Below are 16,684 nucleotides of genomic sequence, written 5' to 3' on the forward strand. Positions count from 1 at the left end.
ACCCTTGGGTACAAACCTCTCCTCAGCCTCCTTGCATTTTGTTGCTACATATTCCATCATCTCATTAACTGGTTTTCCTGCCAGTTCTCTGTCCCATTGAACGCCTTTCAGGAAGTTCCTCATTCCCGTGTAGTCCCCTTTCCTGTAGTTTGGCTTCATTCGTCCTGGCCTTCCTGCTTCCCCCTCAACTTGTAGCTCTACTGTGTGTGAAAGAGTAATGGAAAGCAAAGATAAGTTTTTCTATAAACTTAAAAGTGCTACGATCCGACACTCAAACTGACATGATCGAATAATACTCGCCAATATGTTCTACATCCTTCAGTCACACTTTATCTCTTTCTCTTCTACCATCACTCCTACTGCACACTTTTCTCCCGTTCTACTGTCCTTTCTACATCACATCCCTCCTCTACTTCCGTCATTCCTACCGACTCACCCCTTCTGCAGTCACATCCCATAACGTACTTTCCCTCCTTTCTCCTCATGTTACGCAGTTTTACCCGAGTGTCGAGAGCCACGTAACGTCACCGTCTCCGTAACGGCTACTGAAGAGGTTACGCTGGACTGCGTGGTGGAATCTAATCCTGAAGAGGTAAGTGAGGGTGAGTGTGTGGGGGTTATGTGTTTGAGCTGTTATTGGTGTTCGTGAACGTGGGAAGGTGGGGGTAGAATAGGCTACAGATGAAGACAAAATGTTTGCCGAATAATGAATGCTTACCCGGTGAAGGAAAACAAATAGCATGAGTTATTGTGAAGACAACACCAGAGGCGCCTCCTGAAGTCCTAGTGATCAAAGATGTCATGGAAAATGCATGCAGTTGTTTGTTCCCCAGCATCACATCACACACAACTACAATAAGAGGTAACTGGGAGATGACAAATACAGGTGGGCTTCTGAAGATGAGGTTGCACCAAGCAAGGTTCTGAGAACAAGAACCGTGGAAGTAGAGGTGAAAGAGAGAGAGAGAGAGAGAAAGAGAGAGAGAGAGAGAGAGAGAGAGAGAGAGAGAGAGAGAGAGAGAGAGAGAGAGAGAGAGAGAGAGAGAGAGTTGATGTAGGTAACAGCTCTTAGCTTGCCAATAAAGTTAGGAATCCTTAACCTGTAAATAGCTTTCAATAAAGCTAGGGATCCTTAACCTTGTCAAAACCTGTGTAAAAAAAGAAAAGAGAGAGAGAGAGAGAGAGAGAGAGAGAGAGAGAGAGAGAGAGAGAGAGAGAGAGAGAGAGAGAGAGAGAGAGAGAGAGAGAGAGAGAGAGAGAGAGAGAGAGAGTTGATGTAGGTAACAGCTCTTAGCTTGCCAATAAAGTTAGGAATCCTTAACCTGTAAATAGCTTTCAATAAAGCTAGGGATCCTTAACCTTGTCAAAACCTGTGTAAAAAAAGAAAAGAGAGAGAGAGAGAGAGAGAGAGAGAGAGAGAGAGAGAGAGAGAAGGATGCATCTTTGAGGCGAAGTCTAGTGATTTAAGATTTAGCTTTAAAATCACTGGCATTGATGAGACAAATAACTTTCCTAACTATTTCATCAACAGTCATTATGGATGAAGTATTATGGTGAGAACAATTCTCTTCACATGATCAGACGTGATTTCTATAACTGAAGTATTTTAAAAGTGATAAAATACCTTTTGATCCTTAAATAAAAGTGATTATGATTTCCTTGCTGTTCGTAGACCCTTAGTGCTCAGTATAGGATTTTTTTTTTATGAAAAATAATGCAATTAATCCGAATTTCTTTTAATGTTTCACATAAACAAGACGTAAAATAATTCATTATAAATAAAATCGGAATCAGACCCAAGATATTCAGAGTGCAGTATGTACGAGCCAGTGAGAAATGTTGGACACGAAGATTGAAAACCGAGGCCATCATCATATAAATATCATAGCACATAATGTGAAGACTGACCAGTGATTAACAGACGGCGGCTGGAGCACAGCATGGCCCGTGTGGACCATGTTGTGTAGTGAATGGGCATTACCCAGTTACCCAACTGATGATCAGCAAGATACTTACTATGTTCACGGTTCTTGCGAAACATTTAATCAGGAACATATTAAAACACATTCGGCTATAAGCATTAGTGATCTGTGACTCCATACTAAAATGACTCACGAAATCGTAATGACACGATTGCGAACAAACGATACCACGGGCGGGGATAAAACTTGCATTTGTGGCCACAGTGGTACCTATGCTAACCTTCCTATGGTGTAGAAATATACCTAGTTGGATGAATCTTATTGTGGCTAGCTGGTCCAGTGGCTAACGCAACAGTCTGGAGTTTTAAGACTCTCTGATCGCGGGTTCTATCCCCGCCCGTGGTATGTTTTTTTCCATACTAAACTAACAGTGTGCAAGTTACTTCATAGGAGACACTTCTCCACAGAAAAGTGTGCTTGGTCTTTTGTTTTTGGATTGTTTATCGTAACAGCCTGACTCACTTCATCTCTTATTCCCACACCTACGCAAACGACTAAATTTTTTCAAAATCTTATGAAAGAGAGGAGACTCACGTTGCAGATATTTGTCTGAAGCAAGACTTACATTGGCCACTGAGAAAATTAAAATGCTAACGGTTCTTAGAAAGCATGACACCTGTTGACTTATATTTGATGACAAGGGATCATCACCAGAGCGGTCTGTGACTATGCTTCCTTACTGATTGTCTGGTCAGACAGGCTGTTGGTGTTTGATTCCTGTACTTAGACGGAGGCACTATAGCAAAGTTCTTCAAAATTTGTTTTAAAATGATTATAAAGTTTCTTCTTGCACGAAGAGAGAGAGAGAGAGAGAGAGAGAGAGAGAGAGAGAGAGAGAGAGAGAGAGAGAGAGAGAGAGAGAGAGAGAGAGAGAGAGAGAGAAAGAAAGAGAGATTCTGAACTCATTTCACCATCCCTCCTCCCCAGGTACAGTTCTTATGGAAGGTGAACAGCAGCAGGGGCGTGAAGGACCTGCCGCCCACCAGCTTCACCACCCGCGGCAGCACTAGCACACTGGTATATCGCCCACACACCCACTCCCACGCCCACGACAAATACGGCATTGTCTTCTGCCTCGGCCGGAACAGATTGGGCAGCCAGAGGGTGCCTTGTGTCTTCTTCATCACCCCAGCAGGTGAGGCAATACGTAAAATATACTTTGCGCACATAAGGGCAGATAAAAACAGTATCTTGGGCGCTTCTCTTGAAGCGCCCGAGAAGCGCTTTGGGTACTTCAGAACAAGTGAAACACTTGTATATGTACTTGAGAGTTAGTGAAACACTTGTTTATATACATCAGACCGGGCGAAACACTTCTCTTTGTACTTCAAGTCGAGCGAAACCTGCAATGGGTTAATTAAGAAAGGTTAAATATTGCTGTAGCTAGCTCATGTCACGTGAAATACTCAGTCAGGAAATTCAAATCAAGTGAAACACTGCCTTTATGCTTCAGACCAAGTGAAACACTGCCTTTATGCTTCAGACCAAGTGAAACACTGCCTTTATGCTTCAGACCAAGTGAAACACTGCCTTTATGCTTCAGACCAAGTGAAACACTGCCTTTATGCTTCAGACCAAGTGAAACACTGCCTTTATGCTTCAGACCAAGTGAAACACTGCCTTTATGCTTCAGACCAAGTGAAACACTGCCTTTATGCTTCAGACCAAGTGAAACACTGCCTTTATGCTTCAGACCAAGTGAAACACTGCCTTTATGCTTCAGACCAAGTGAAACACTGCCTTTACGCTTCAGACCAAGTGAAACACTGCCTTTATGCTTCAGACCAAGTGAAACACTGCCTTTATGCTTCAGACCAAGTGAAACACTGCCTTTATGCTTCAGACCAAGTGAAACACTGCCTTTATGCTTCAGACCAAGTGAAACACTGCCTTTATGCTTCAGACCAAGTGAAACACTGCCTTTATGCTCCAGACCAAGTGAAACACTGCCTTTATGCTTCAGACCAAGTGAAACACTGCCTTTATGCTTCAGACCAAGTGAAACACTGTCTTTATGCTTCAGACCAAGTGAAACACTGCCTTTATGCTTCAGACCAAGTGAAACACTGCCTTTATGCTTCAGACCAAGTGAAACACTGCCTTTATGCTTCAGACCAAGTGAAACACTGCCTTTATGCTTCAGACCAAGTGAAACACTGCCTTTATGCTTCAGACCAAGTGAAACACTGCCTTTATGCTCCAGACCAAGTGAAACACTGCCTTTATGCTCCAGACCAAGTGAAACACTGCCTTTATGCTTCAGACCAAGTGAAACACTGCATTTCTGTGAATAAACGGTTTACAGAACCGACACATTGACAAATGAAACACTTTTGCAACATTTAGGTATATTTATTCTGGAAACGTATCGCCACAGTGACTTCTTCAGTCCAGTTCAGGAAAAGGTGGAATAAGAGGAGGAGTTTGAGGTAATCAGTCCCTCAGCTTTGAGTCGATGTGTTCGGTCCATCAAAACTGACTGAAGATTGGACTGAAGAATCCACTATGTGGCTAAACGTTTCCAGAATAAAGATACCTAAATGTTGCAAAGTGAAACATTTACGCTTCAGAGCAAGTGAAACATTTACGCTTCAGAGCAAGTGAAACATTGCATTAATGCTTCAGAAAAAGTAAAACTGTCTTGATACTTCAGAGAAGGTGAAACACTTACTAAAGTAATTCATGGCAGGTGAAACACCACCTCAGGTTTTTCCTAGCCAGAGAAACTGGATTACGTATTTCAGATTAGGTGAAAGTGTGTACTTCATAGCAGGCGAAACACTGGCTTAGGTACCTCAGAGCAGGTGAAACACTAGCTTAGGTACTTCAGAACAGGTGAAACTGAATTATGTAATTCAGACAGGTGAAACACTGGGCTTGGGTGCTGCAGAGCAGGTGAAACACTGGGCTTGGGTGCTTCAGAGCAGGTGAAACACTGGGCTTGGGTGCTTCAGAGCAGGTGAAACACTGGGCTTGGGTGCTTCAGAGCAGGTGAAACACTGGGCTTGCGTGCTTCAGAGCAGGTGAAACACTGGGCTTGGGTGTTTCAGAGCAGGTGAAACACTAAGCTTGGGTGCTTCAGAGCAGGTGAAACACTGGGCTTGCGTGCTTCAGAGCAGGTGAAACACTGGGCTTGCGTGCTTCAGAGCAGGTGAAACGGAATTAGGTACTTCAGAGCAGGTGAAAAAGTGGCTTGGGTACTTCAGAGCAGGTGACACACTGGCTTGGGTACTTTAGAGCAAGTGAGACACTGGCTTGGGTACTTCAGAGCATGTGAAACACTGCCTTTGGGTATTACAACACCTGCTTGGGTACTTCAGAGCAAGTAAAACACTGGCTTGGTTACCTCAGAGCAAGTGAAACACTGGCTTGGGTACTTCAAAGTATGTGAAACTCTTCAGAGCCGGAGAAACATTGTCTTGAGTACCTCAGAGCAGGTGAAACACTGGCTTGGGCACTTCAGAGCAGGTGAAACACTGACGTGGGTATTCAGAGCAGGTGCGGCACGGGCTTTGGTACTTTAGAACCGGTGAAACGGAATTAGGTATTTCAGAGCAGGTGAAACACAGGCTTTGGTACTTCAGAGGAAATGAGACACTGGCTTATGTACTTCAGAGCAGGTGAAACACTGCCTTTGGGTACTATAACATCTGATTGGGTACTTCACTGCGGGTGAAACGCTTGCTTGGGTACTTCAGAGCAAGTGAAACATTGGTTTGGGTACTTCAGGGCAGGCTTAACACTGGCTTTGGTACTTCAGAGCAGGTGAGGCTTGGGTTTTCCAGAGCAGGTGAACAACACTTGCCTGGGTACTTCAGAGCAGGTGAACAACACTTTCCTGGGTACTTCAGGGCAGGTGAACAACACTTTCCTGGGTACTTCAGGGCAGGTGAACAACACTTTCCTGGGTACTTCAGAGCAGGTGAACAACACTTGCCTGGGTACTTCAGAGCAGGTGAACAACACTTTCCTGGGTACTTCAGAGCAGGTGAACAACACTTTCCTGGATACTTCAGAGCAGGTGGACAGCACTTGCCTGGGTACTTCAGAGCAGGTGAACAACACTTGCCTGGGTACTTCAGAGCAGGTGAACAACACTTGCCTGGGTACTTCAGAGCAGGTGAACAACACTTTCCTGGGTACTTCAGAGCAGGTGAACAACACTTGCCTGGGTACTTCAGAGCAGGTGAACAACACTTTCCTGGGTACTTCAGAGCAGGTGAACAACACTTTCCTGGGTACTTCAGGGCAGGTGAACAACACTTGCCTGGGTACTTCAGAGCAGGTGAACAACACTTTCCTGGGTACTTCAGAGCAGGTGAACAACACTTTCCTGGGTACTTCAGGGCAGGTGAACAACACTTTCCTGGGTACTTCAGAGCAGGTGAACAACACTTTCCTGGGTACTTCAGAGCAGGTGAACAACACTTGCCTGGGTACTTCAGAGCAGGTGAACAACACTTTCCTGGGTACTTTAGGGCAGGTGAACAACACTTACCTGGGTACTTCAGAGCAGGTGAACAACACTTGCCTGGGTACTTCAGAACAGGTGAACAACACTTTCCTGGGTACTTTAGGGCAGGTGAACAACACTTACCTGGGTACTTCAGAGTAGGTGAACAACACTTTCCTGGATACTTAAGAACATAAGAACATAAGAACGAAGGAACACTGCAGAAGGCCTACTGGCCCATGCGAGGCAGGTCCAAGTCTCCTACCGGCTTAAGCCAATGCACCCAACCTAGTCAGGTCAGGTCACATTGACTTAAGGGAGGAACACGGCAACCGACCTGGTAGCACAAGCTATCAGGTCTAACTCACACCCACCCACATCCACTCATGTATTTATCCAACCTATTTTTAAAGCTACACAACGTTCTGGCCTCTATAACGGTACTTGGGAGTTTGTTCCACTCATCCACAACTCTATTACCAAACCAGTACTTTCCTATATCCTTCCTGAATCTGAATTTTTCCAACTTAAAACCATTGCTGCGAGTCCTGTCTAGGCTAGATATTTTCAGCACACTATTTACATCCCCTTTATTTATTCCTGTCTCCCATTTATACACCTCAATCATATCCCCCCTAGTTCTACGTCTTTCTAGAGAGTGCAGATTCAGGGCCCTTAGTCTATCCTCATAGGGAAGGTTTCTGATACATGGGATCAACTTTGTCATCCTCCTTTGTACATTTTCCAGTGAATTTATATCCATTCTGTAATACGGTGACCAAAACTGTGCAGCATAATCTAAATGAGGCCTAACCAAGGATGTATAGAGTTGAAGAACAACCTGAGGACTCCTATTATTTATGCTTCTTGATATGAAGCCAAGGATTCTATTAGCTTTATTGCGAACACTTATGCACTGTTGTCTTGGTTTCAGATTACTGCTAACCAGAACTCCTAAATCTTTTTCGCAATCCGTAATATTAAGATCTACATTATTTAGTTTATATGTGGCATGGTTATTGTCCTGTCCAACATTTAGAACTTTGCATTTGTCTATATTAAACTGCATCTGCCACTTCTCCGACCACTGCATCGGTCTATTCAAATCTTCCTGGAGTGCTCGAATGTCCTCGTCAGAATGAATTCGACGGCCTATTTTGGTGTCATCGGCAAACTTGCCGATGTCGCTCTTTATGCCCTCATCTATGTCGTTTATGTAGATTGTGAACAGCAGGGGGCCCAACACTGACCCCTGTGGAACACCGCTCGTGACACTTCCCCACTCTGATTTCTCCCCATTTATGCAAACTCTCTGCTGCCTATTTGTCAACCATGCCTCTATCCAGGAAAAAATTTCTCCTCCTATTCCATGTGCTTTAATTTTCCTCAATAGTCTCTGATGTGGGACCCTGTCAAAAGCCTTACTGAAGTCCTTATACACAATATCATATTCATTACCATGATCTACCTCCTCAAATACCTTAGTGAAAAAAGTTAATAAATTCGTAAGGCAGGAACGCCCCTTTGTAAAACCATGCTGAGATTCGTTGATTAATTTATGCTTTTCAAGGTGGCTACGAACTGCCGCGGCAATTATTGATTCCATAAATTTTCCCACAATGGAGGTTAGGCTTATTGGTCTATAGTTCGAAGCTAAGGACCTGTCACCTGTTTTGAAAATAGGTATCACATTTGCCATTTTCCACTTATCTGGCACCATGCCAGTTTGTAGTGATATGTTGAAAAGATTAGCCAAAGGTGTGCTAAGCTCCTCTTTACATTCCTTTAGAACCCTTGCATACAGTTCATCAGGGCCTGGGGATTTGTTAGGTTTTAATTTATCTATTTGCCTAAGGACCATGTCACTTGTGACCCTAATAGTGCACAGTTTATTATCGTCCTGTTCTACATAATTTATCATTACTGGAATATCGCTGGTATCCTCCTGTGTAAAAACTGAGAGGAAGTATGTGTTAAAAATTCTACACATTTCCTTATCACTGTCAGTGAGCTGACCCGAGGAACTTTTGAGTGGGCCTATCTTGTCCCTGATCTTACTTCTGTATACCTGAAAGAATCCTTTTGGGTTAGTCTTCGATTCTCTTGCAACTTTAACCTCATAATCTCTTTTTGCTTTTCTAATTCCCTTTTTTATTTCTCTCTTTAACTGAATATATCGATTTCTCAATTGCCCCTCTCCTCTTTTGATTTGCCTATATATGCCTCTCTTTTGACCAATCAGATATTTTAATCTATTGTTCATCCATTTAGGATCATTTTTGTTTGATCTGATTTCCCTATTTGGAACATAATTTGACTGAGCAGCTAGAACTATGCCCTGGAAAGCATCATATCGGCAACCATCACCACCTACCTGACCGTTAGTCAGGTCATTCCAGTTCAGCCCACCTAAGTAATTTTTCAGTCCTATGAAATCAGCCAAGCGAAAGTCAGGGACGGAGATTTGATTGCCATTATTAGGGGAATTCCATGATATATTAAAACTGAGTGATTTGTGATCACTTTCCCCAAGCTCATCATTAACCTCAAGATTATTAATTAGTGTCTCCCTACTGGCAAGAACCAAGTCAAGCAGGTTATTTTCCCTAGTTGGCTCTGTCACAAACTGTTTTAAAAAACAATCCTGGATCGTATCAAGAAAGTCACCTGACTCTAAATTTCCTGTCAAATTGCTCCAGTCAATCTGTCTATAGTTGAAATCTCCCATTAGCACAACATTTTCGTATGTAGATGCCTTACGAATTTCGTCCCATAGAAGTTTACTGCACTCCCTATCAAGATTTGGGGCCCTGTAAATCACACCCAAAATTAGTTTTTCTCGGCCCTCGAGAAGCTGTAACCAAACAGATTCAGTGGCTGACGCTTCTAATTTAATATCTTGTCTAACACAACAATTTAAATTGTCTCTGACATACATCGCTACTCCACCACCTTTCCTGTTGACCCTGTCAGTGTGGAATAATTTATAGCCTTGTATGTGACATTCAGAGGGCATCTCTCTATCTTTCAGATTGAGCCAGGTCTCTGTTATAGCAATAATATCTATGTTTCCTGCACTTGCAATTAATCTTAGCTCATCTATCTTATTTCTTACACTCCTGCTATTAGTATAGTAAACCTTAAGGGAGCTAGTCCCTTGCTGCCCTCTGCTGTCCCCCTTTGTTTGCTGACCTGATCTATTGTCTTTATTTATAACTTCATGCTGAATGCCTTTTATACATTTACTGTTTCCAACCCAAGTGTTGCAACCTGCTTGTTTCCCACACACACCCATACCTCTATCTTCCATCAGTTTAAAATCATAGGCATTTCACCAATGGCCTTCTCAATCGAGTCTGCAAGTGCTACCACCCCAGCCCCAGAGAGATGTACCCCATCCCTTGCATACATATCATGTTTGCCATAAAAGTTGTTCCAGTTGTCAATGAATGGGATTGCAAGTTCCTTGCAGTATCTGTCTAGCCAGCAATTTACACCAATTGCCCTAGACAACCATTCATTTCCTACTCCCCTTCTAGGCAAGATGCTACATATGATTGGGATCCCTCCCTTAGACTTAAGAACATAAGAACATAAGAACGAAGGAACACTGCAGAAGGCCTACTGGCCCATGCGAGGCAGGTCCAAGTCCCTACCGGCTTAAGCCAATGCACCCAACCTAGTCAGGTCAGGTCACATTGACTTAAGGGAGGAACACGGCAACCGACCTGTTAGCACAAGCTATCAGGTCCAACTCACACCCACCCACATCTACTCATGTATTTATCCAACCTATTTTTAAAGCTACACAACGTTCTGGCCTCTATAACGGTACTTGGGAGTTTGTTCCACTCATCCACAACTCTATTACCAAACCAGTACTTTCCTATATCCTTCCTGAATCTGAATTTTTTCAACTTAAAACCATTGCTGCGAGTCCTGTCTAGGCTAGATATTTTCAGCACACTATTTACATCCCCTTTATTTATTCCTGTCTTCCACTTATAAACCTCAATCATATCCCCCCTAATTCTACGTCTTTCTAGAGAGTGCAGTTTCAGGGCCCTTAGTCTATCCTCATAGGGAAGGTTTCTGATACATGGGATCATCTTTGTCATCCTCCTTTGTACATTTTCCAGAGAATTTATATCCATTCTGTAATACGGTGACCAAAACTGTGCAGCATAATCTAAATGAGGCCTAACCAAGGATGTATAGAGTTGAAGAACAACCTGAGGACTCCTATTATTTATGCTTCTTGATATGAAGCCAAGGATTCTATTAGCTTTATTGCGAACACTTATGCACTGTTGTCTTGGTTTCAGATTACTGCTAACCAGAACTCCTAAATCTTTTTCGCAATCCGTAATATTAAGATCTACATTATTTAGTTTATATGTGGCATGGTTATTGTCCTGTCCAACATTTAGAACTTTGCATTTGTCTATATTAAACTGCATCTGCCACTTCTCCGACCACTGCATCAGTCTATTCAAATCTTCCTGGAGTGCTCGAATGTCCTCGTCAGAATGAATTCGACGGCCTATTTTGGTGTCATCGGCAAACTTGCCGATGTCGCTCTTTATGCCCTCATCTATGTCGTTTATGTAGATTGTGAACAGCAGGGGGCCCAACACTGACCCCTGTGGAACACCGCTCGTGACGCTTCCCCACTCTGATTTCTCCCCATTTATGCAAACTCTCTGCTGCCTATTTGTCAACCATGCCTCTATCCAGGAAAAAATTTCTCCTCCTATTCCATGTGCTTTAATTTTCCTCAATAGTCTCTGATGTGGGACCCTGTCAAAAGCCTTACTGAAGTCCATATACACAATATCATATTCATTACCATGATCTACCTCCTCAAATACCTTAGTGAAAAAAGTTAATAAATTCGTAAGGCAGGAACGCCCCTTTGTAAAACCATGCTGAGATTCGTTGATTAATTTATGCTTTTCAAGGTGGCTACGAACTGCCTCGGCAATTATTGATTCCATAAATTTTCCCACTATGGAGGTTAGGCTTATTGGTCTATAGTTCGAAGCTAAGGACCTGTCACCTGTTTTGAAAATAGGTATCACATTTGCCATTTTCCACTTATCTGGCACCATGCCAGTTTGTAGTGATATGTTGAAAAGATTAGCCAAAGGTGTGCTAAGCTCCTCTTTACATTCCTTTAGAACCCTTGCATACAGTTCATCAGGGCCTGGGGATTTGTTAGGTTTTAATTTATCTATTTGCCTAAGGACCATGTCACTTGTGACCCTAATAGTGCACAGTTTATTATCGTCCTGTTCTACATAATTTATCATTACTGGAATATCGCTGGTATCCTCCTGTGTAAAAACTGAGAGGAAGTATGTGTTAAAAATTCTACACATTTCCTTATCACTGTCAGTGAGCTGACCCGAGGAACTTTTGAGTGGGCCTATCTTGTCCCTGATCTTACTTCTGTATACCTGAAAGAATCCTTTTGGGTTAGTCTTCGATTCTCTTGCAACTTTAACCTCATAATCTCTATTTGCTTTTCTAATTCCCTTTTTTATTTCTCTCTTTAACTGAATATATCGATTTCTTAATTGCCCCTCTCCTCTTTTGATTTGCCTATATATGCCTCTCTTTTGACCAATCAGATATTTTAATCTATTGTTCATCCATTTAGGATCATTTTTGTTTGATCTGATTTCCCTATTTGGAACATAATTTGACTGAGCAGCTAGAACTATGCCCTGGAAAGCATCATATCGGCAACCATCACCACCTACCTGACCCCTAGTCAGGTCATTCCAGTTCAGCCCACCTAAGTAATTTTTCAGTCCTATGAAATCAGCCAAGCGAAAGTCAGGGACGGAGACTTGATTGCCATTATTAGGGGAATTCCATGATATGTTAAAACTGAGTGATTTGTGATCACTCTCCCCAAGCTCATCATTAACCTCAAGATTATTAATTAGTGTTTCCCTACTGGCAAGAACCAAGTCAAGGAGGTTATTTCCCCTAGTTGGCTCTGTCACAAACTGTTTTAAAAAACAATCCTGGATCGTATCAAGAAAGTCACCCGACTCTAAATTTCCTGTCAAATTGCTCCAGTCAATCTGTCTATAGTTGAAATCTCCCATTAGCACAACATTTTCGTATGTAGATGCCTTACGAATTTCGTCCCATAGAAGTTTACTGCACTCCCTATCAAGATTTGGGGCCCTGTAAATCACACCCAAAATTAGTTTTTCTCGGCCCTCGAGAAGCTGTAACCAAACAGATTCAGTGGCTGACGCTTCTAATTTAATATCTTGTCTAACACAACAATTTAAATTGTCTCTGACATACATCGCTACTCCACCACCTTTCCTGTTGACCCTGTCAGTGTGGAATAATTTATAGCCTTGTATGTGACATTCAGAGGGCATCTCTCTATCTTTCAGATTGAGCCAGGTCTCTGTTATAGCAATAATATCTATGTTTCCTGCACTTGCAATTAATCTTAGCTCATCTATCTTATTTCTAACACTCCTGCTATTAGTATAGTAAACCTTAAGGGAGCTAGTCCCTTGCTGCCCTCTGCTGTCCCCCTTTGTTTGCTGACCTGTTCTATTGTCTTTATTTATAACTTCATGCTGAATGCCTTTTATACATTTACTGTTTCCAACCCTAGTGTTGCAACCTGCTTGTTTCCCACACACACCCATACCTCTATCTTCCATCAGTTTAAAATCATAGGCATTTCACCAATGGCTTTCTCAATCGAGTCTGCAAGTGCTACCACCCCTGCCCCAGAGAGATGAACCCCATCCCTTGCATACATATCATGTTTGCCATAAAAGTTGTTCCAGTTGTCAATGAATGGGATTGCAAGTTCCTTGCAGTATCTGTCTAGCCAGCAATTTACACCAATTGCCCTAGACAACCATTCATTTCCTACTCCCCTTCTAGGCAAGATGCTACATATGATTGGGATCCCTCCCTTAGACTTAATGAAATCTATAGCTGACCTGTACTTATCTAGCAGCTCTTCTCTCCTACCCTTCCCAATATCATTTCCACCAGCACTGAGACAGATAATGGGCTTGTTCCCATTACCTGACATGATATTATCCAGTCTGTTGACAATGTCCCCAACACCAGCTCCAGGGAAGCACACTCTATCTCTCATCTTCTTATTCCTATTACAAAAAGCACGATCAACATATCTTACCTGAGAGTCACCAACCACAAGAATGCGCTTACCTTCATTAGCAGGGGCAGTAGTACCCTTACCTTCACTGGCCACTGAAGTACATTCATCCTGGAGAACAGAGAAGCGATTTCCTACCTTCAGATCTGCACTCTTAACTTTCCTTACTCTGATGCGCCTCCCATTACTGTGAACAACTCGCCACTTGTAGCAGGTGCTGGGCTGCACCTCACTGCTGGTAGCCGTTGCTACCACCCCACCTACAGCCTCCTCACAGTGAGAGACAGACTGCACCTCACTGCTAGAAGCCTCATTCCCCACATCTCCAACCACCTCACACTCTCTCCCAGGCCCATTGAGGTGGACCTTCAGCCTCCTAATCTCCTCCTGGAGAAGCAAGACCTCCTCCTTCAACTCTCCAACCTCAGCTTTTAAAACACTGTAGAAGCAAGCCATGCTTTGTAACCGTCCACGCTAATCCCCAAGCAGCTCAGGGTCTGTGACCTCACGTGACGACTGACCACTGAACACTGACGACTGACCACTGAACACTGACGACTGACCACTGAACACTGACGACTGACCACTGAACACTGACGACTGACCACTGAACACTGACGACTGACCACTGAACACTGAAGAGAAGCGATTTCCTACCTTCAGATCTTCACTCTTAACTTTCCTTACTCTGATGCGCCTTCCATTACTGTGAACTACTCGCCACTTGTAGCAGGTGCTGGGCTGCACCTCACTGCTGGTAGCCGTTGCTGCCTCCCCAACTACAGCCTCCTCACAGCGAGAGACAGACTGCACCTCGCTGCTAGAAGCCTCATTCCCCACAACTCCAGCCACCTCACACTCTCTCCCAGACCCATTGAGGTGGACCTTCAGCCTCCTAATCTCCTCCTGGAGAAGCAAGACCACCTCCTTCAACTCTCCAACCTCAATTTTTAAAACACTTGCCTGGGTACTTCAGAACAGGTGAACAACACTTTCCAGGGTACTTCAGAACAGGTGAACAACACTTTCCAGGGTACTTCAAGGCAGGTGAACAACACTTGCCTGGGTACTTCAGAACAGGTGAACAACACTTTCCAGGGTACTTCAGAACAGGTGAACAACACTTTCCTGGGTACTTCAAGGCAGGTGAACAACACTTGCCTGGGTACTTCAGAGTAGGTGAACAACACTTTCCTGGTTACTTCAGAGCAGGTGAACAACACTTACCTGGGTATTTCAGAGCAGGTGAACAACACTTGCCTGGGTACTTCAAGGCAGGTGAACAACACTTGCCTGGGTACTTCAGGGCAGGTGAACAACACTTGCCTGGGTACTTCAGAGCAGGTGAACAATACTTACCTGGGTACTTCAGGGCAGGTGAACAACACTTGCCTGGGTACTTCAGGGCAGGTGAACAGCACTTGTCTGGGTACTTCAGGGCAGGTGAACAACACTTTCCTGTTTACTTCAGAACAGGTGAACAAAACTTGCCTGGGTACTTTGGGGCAGGTGAACAACACTTGCCTGGGTACTTCAGGGCAGGTGAACAACACTTGTCTGGGTACTTCAGAGCAGGTGAACAACACTTACCTGGGTACTTCATTGCAGGTGAACAACATTTGCCTGAGTACTTCAAGGCAGGTGAACAACACTTACCTGGGTACTTCAGAGCAGGTGAACAACACTTTCCTGGGTACTTCAGAGCAGGTGAACAAATATTTCCTGGGTACTTCAGGGCAGGTGAACAACACTTGCCTGGGTACTTCAGAGCAGGTGAACAACACTTTCCTGGGTACTTTAGGGCAGGTGAACAACACTTACCTGGGTACTTCAGAGCAGGTGAACAACACTTGCCTGGGTACTTCAGAACAGGTGAACAACACTTTCCTGGGTAGTTTAGGGCAGGTGAACAACACTTACCTGGGTACTTCAGAGTAGGTGAACAACACTTTCCTGGATACTTCAGAGCAGGTGGACAACACTTGCCTGGGTACTTCAGAGCAGGTGAACAACACTTTCCTGGGTACTTTAGAGCAGGTGAACAACACTTTCCTGGGTACTTTAGGGCAGGTGAACAACACTTGCCTGGGTACTTCAGAGCAGGTGAACAACACTTTCCTGGGTACTTTAGAGCAGGTGAACAACACTTTCCTGGGTACTTTAGGGCAGGTGAACAACACTTGCCTGGGTACTTCAGAGCAGGTGAACAACACTTTGCTGGGTACTTCAGAGCAGGTGAACAACACTTTCCTGGGTACTTTAGAGCAGGTGAACAACACTTTCCTGGGTACTTTATGGCAGGTGAACAACACTTGCCTGGGTACTTCAAAGCAGGTGAACAACATTTGCTTGGGTATTTCAGAACAGGCGAACAACATGTTCCTGGGTACTTCAGAGCAGGTGAACAACACTTGCCTTGGTACTTCAGGGCAGGTGAACAACACTTGCCTGGCTACTTCAGAGCAGATGAACAACATTTGCCTGGGTATTTCAGAACAGGCGAATAACATGTTCCTGGGTACTTCAGAGCAGGTGAACAACACTTGCCTGGGTACTTCTGAGCAGGTGAACAACACTTTCCTGGGTACTTTGGGGCAGGTGAACAACACTTTCCTGGGTACTTCAGAGCAGGTGAACAACACTTGCCTGGGTACTTCATAGCATGTGAACAACACTTTCCTGGGTACTTCAGAGCAGGTGAACAACACTTGCCTGGGTACTTCATAGCAGGTGAATAACACTTGCCTGGGTACTTCAGAGCAGGTGAACAACACTTTACTGGGTACTTTGGGGCAGGTGAACAACACTTTCCTGTGTACTTCAGAGCTGGTGAACAACACATGCCTGGGTACTTCAAGGCAGGTGAACAACACTTGCCTGGGTACTTCAGGGCTGGTGAACAACACTTTCCTGGTTACTTCAGAGCAGGTGAACAACACTTACCTGGGTATTTCAGAGCAGGTGAACAACACTTGCCTGGGTACTTCAAGGCAGGTGAACAACACTTGCCTGGGTACTTCAGAGCAGGTGAACAACACTTGTCTGGGTACTTCAGAGCAGGTGAACAATACTTACCTG

General features: G+C 43.9%; 1 protein-coding gene across 1 annotated transcript in view; it reads left to right on the top strand.

Moving 5' to 3' along the window:
* LOC128695495 (uncharacterized) overlaps positions 1-16,684 on the top strand; it is a 458,740-nt gene that overhangs the window by 263,330 nt on the left and 178,726 nt on the right. The window contains exons 11-12 of the mRNA XM_053786204.2: positions 495-592; positions 2,910-3,117. Coding sequence (XP_053642179.2) covers positions 495-592; positions 2,910-3,117 — 306 coding nt within the window. The remainder of the gene's footprint in view (positions 1-494; positions 593-2,909; positions 3,118-16,684) is intronic.

The sequence above is a fragment of the Cherax quadricarinatus genome, chromosome 2, assembly GCF_038502225.1.
Source record: "Cherax quadricarinatus isolate ZL_2023a chromosome 2, ASM3850222v1, whole genome shotgun sequence".
NCBI lineage: Eukaryota > Metazoa > Arthropoda > Malacostraca > Decapoda > Parastacidae > Cherax > Cherax quadricarinatus.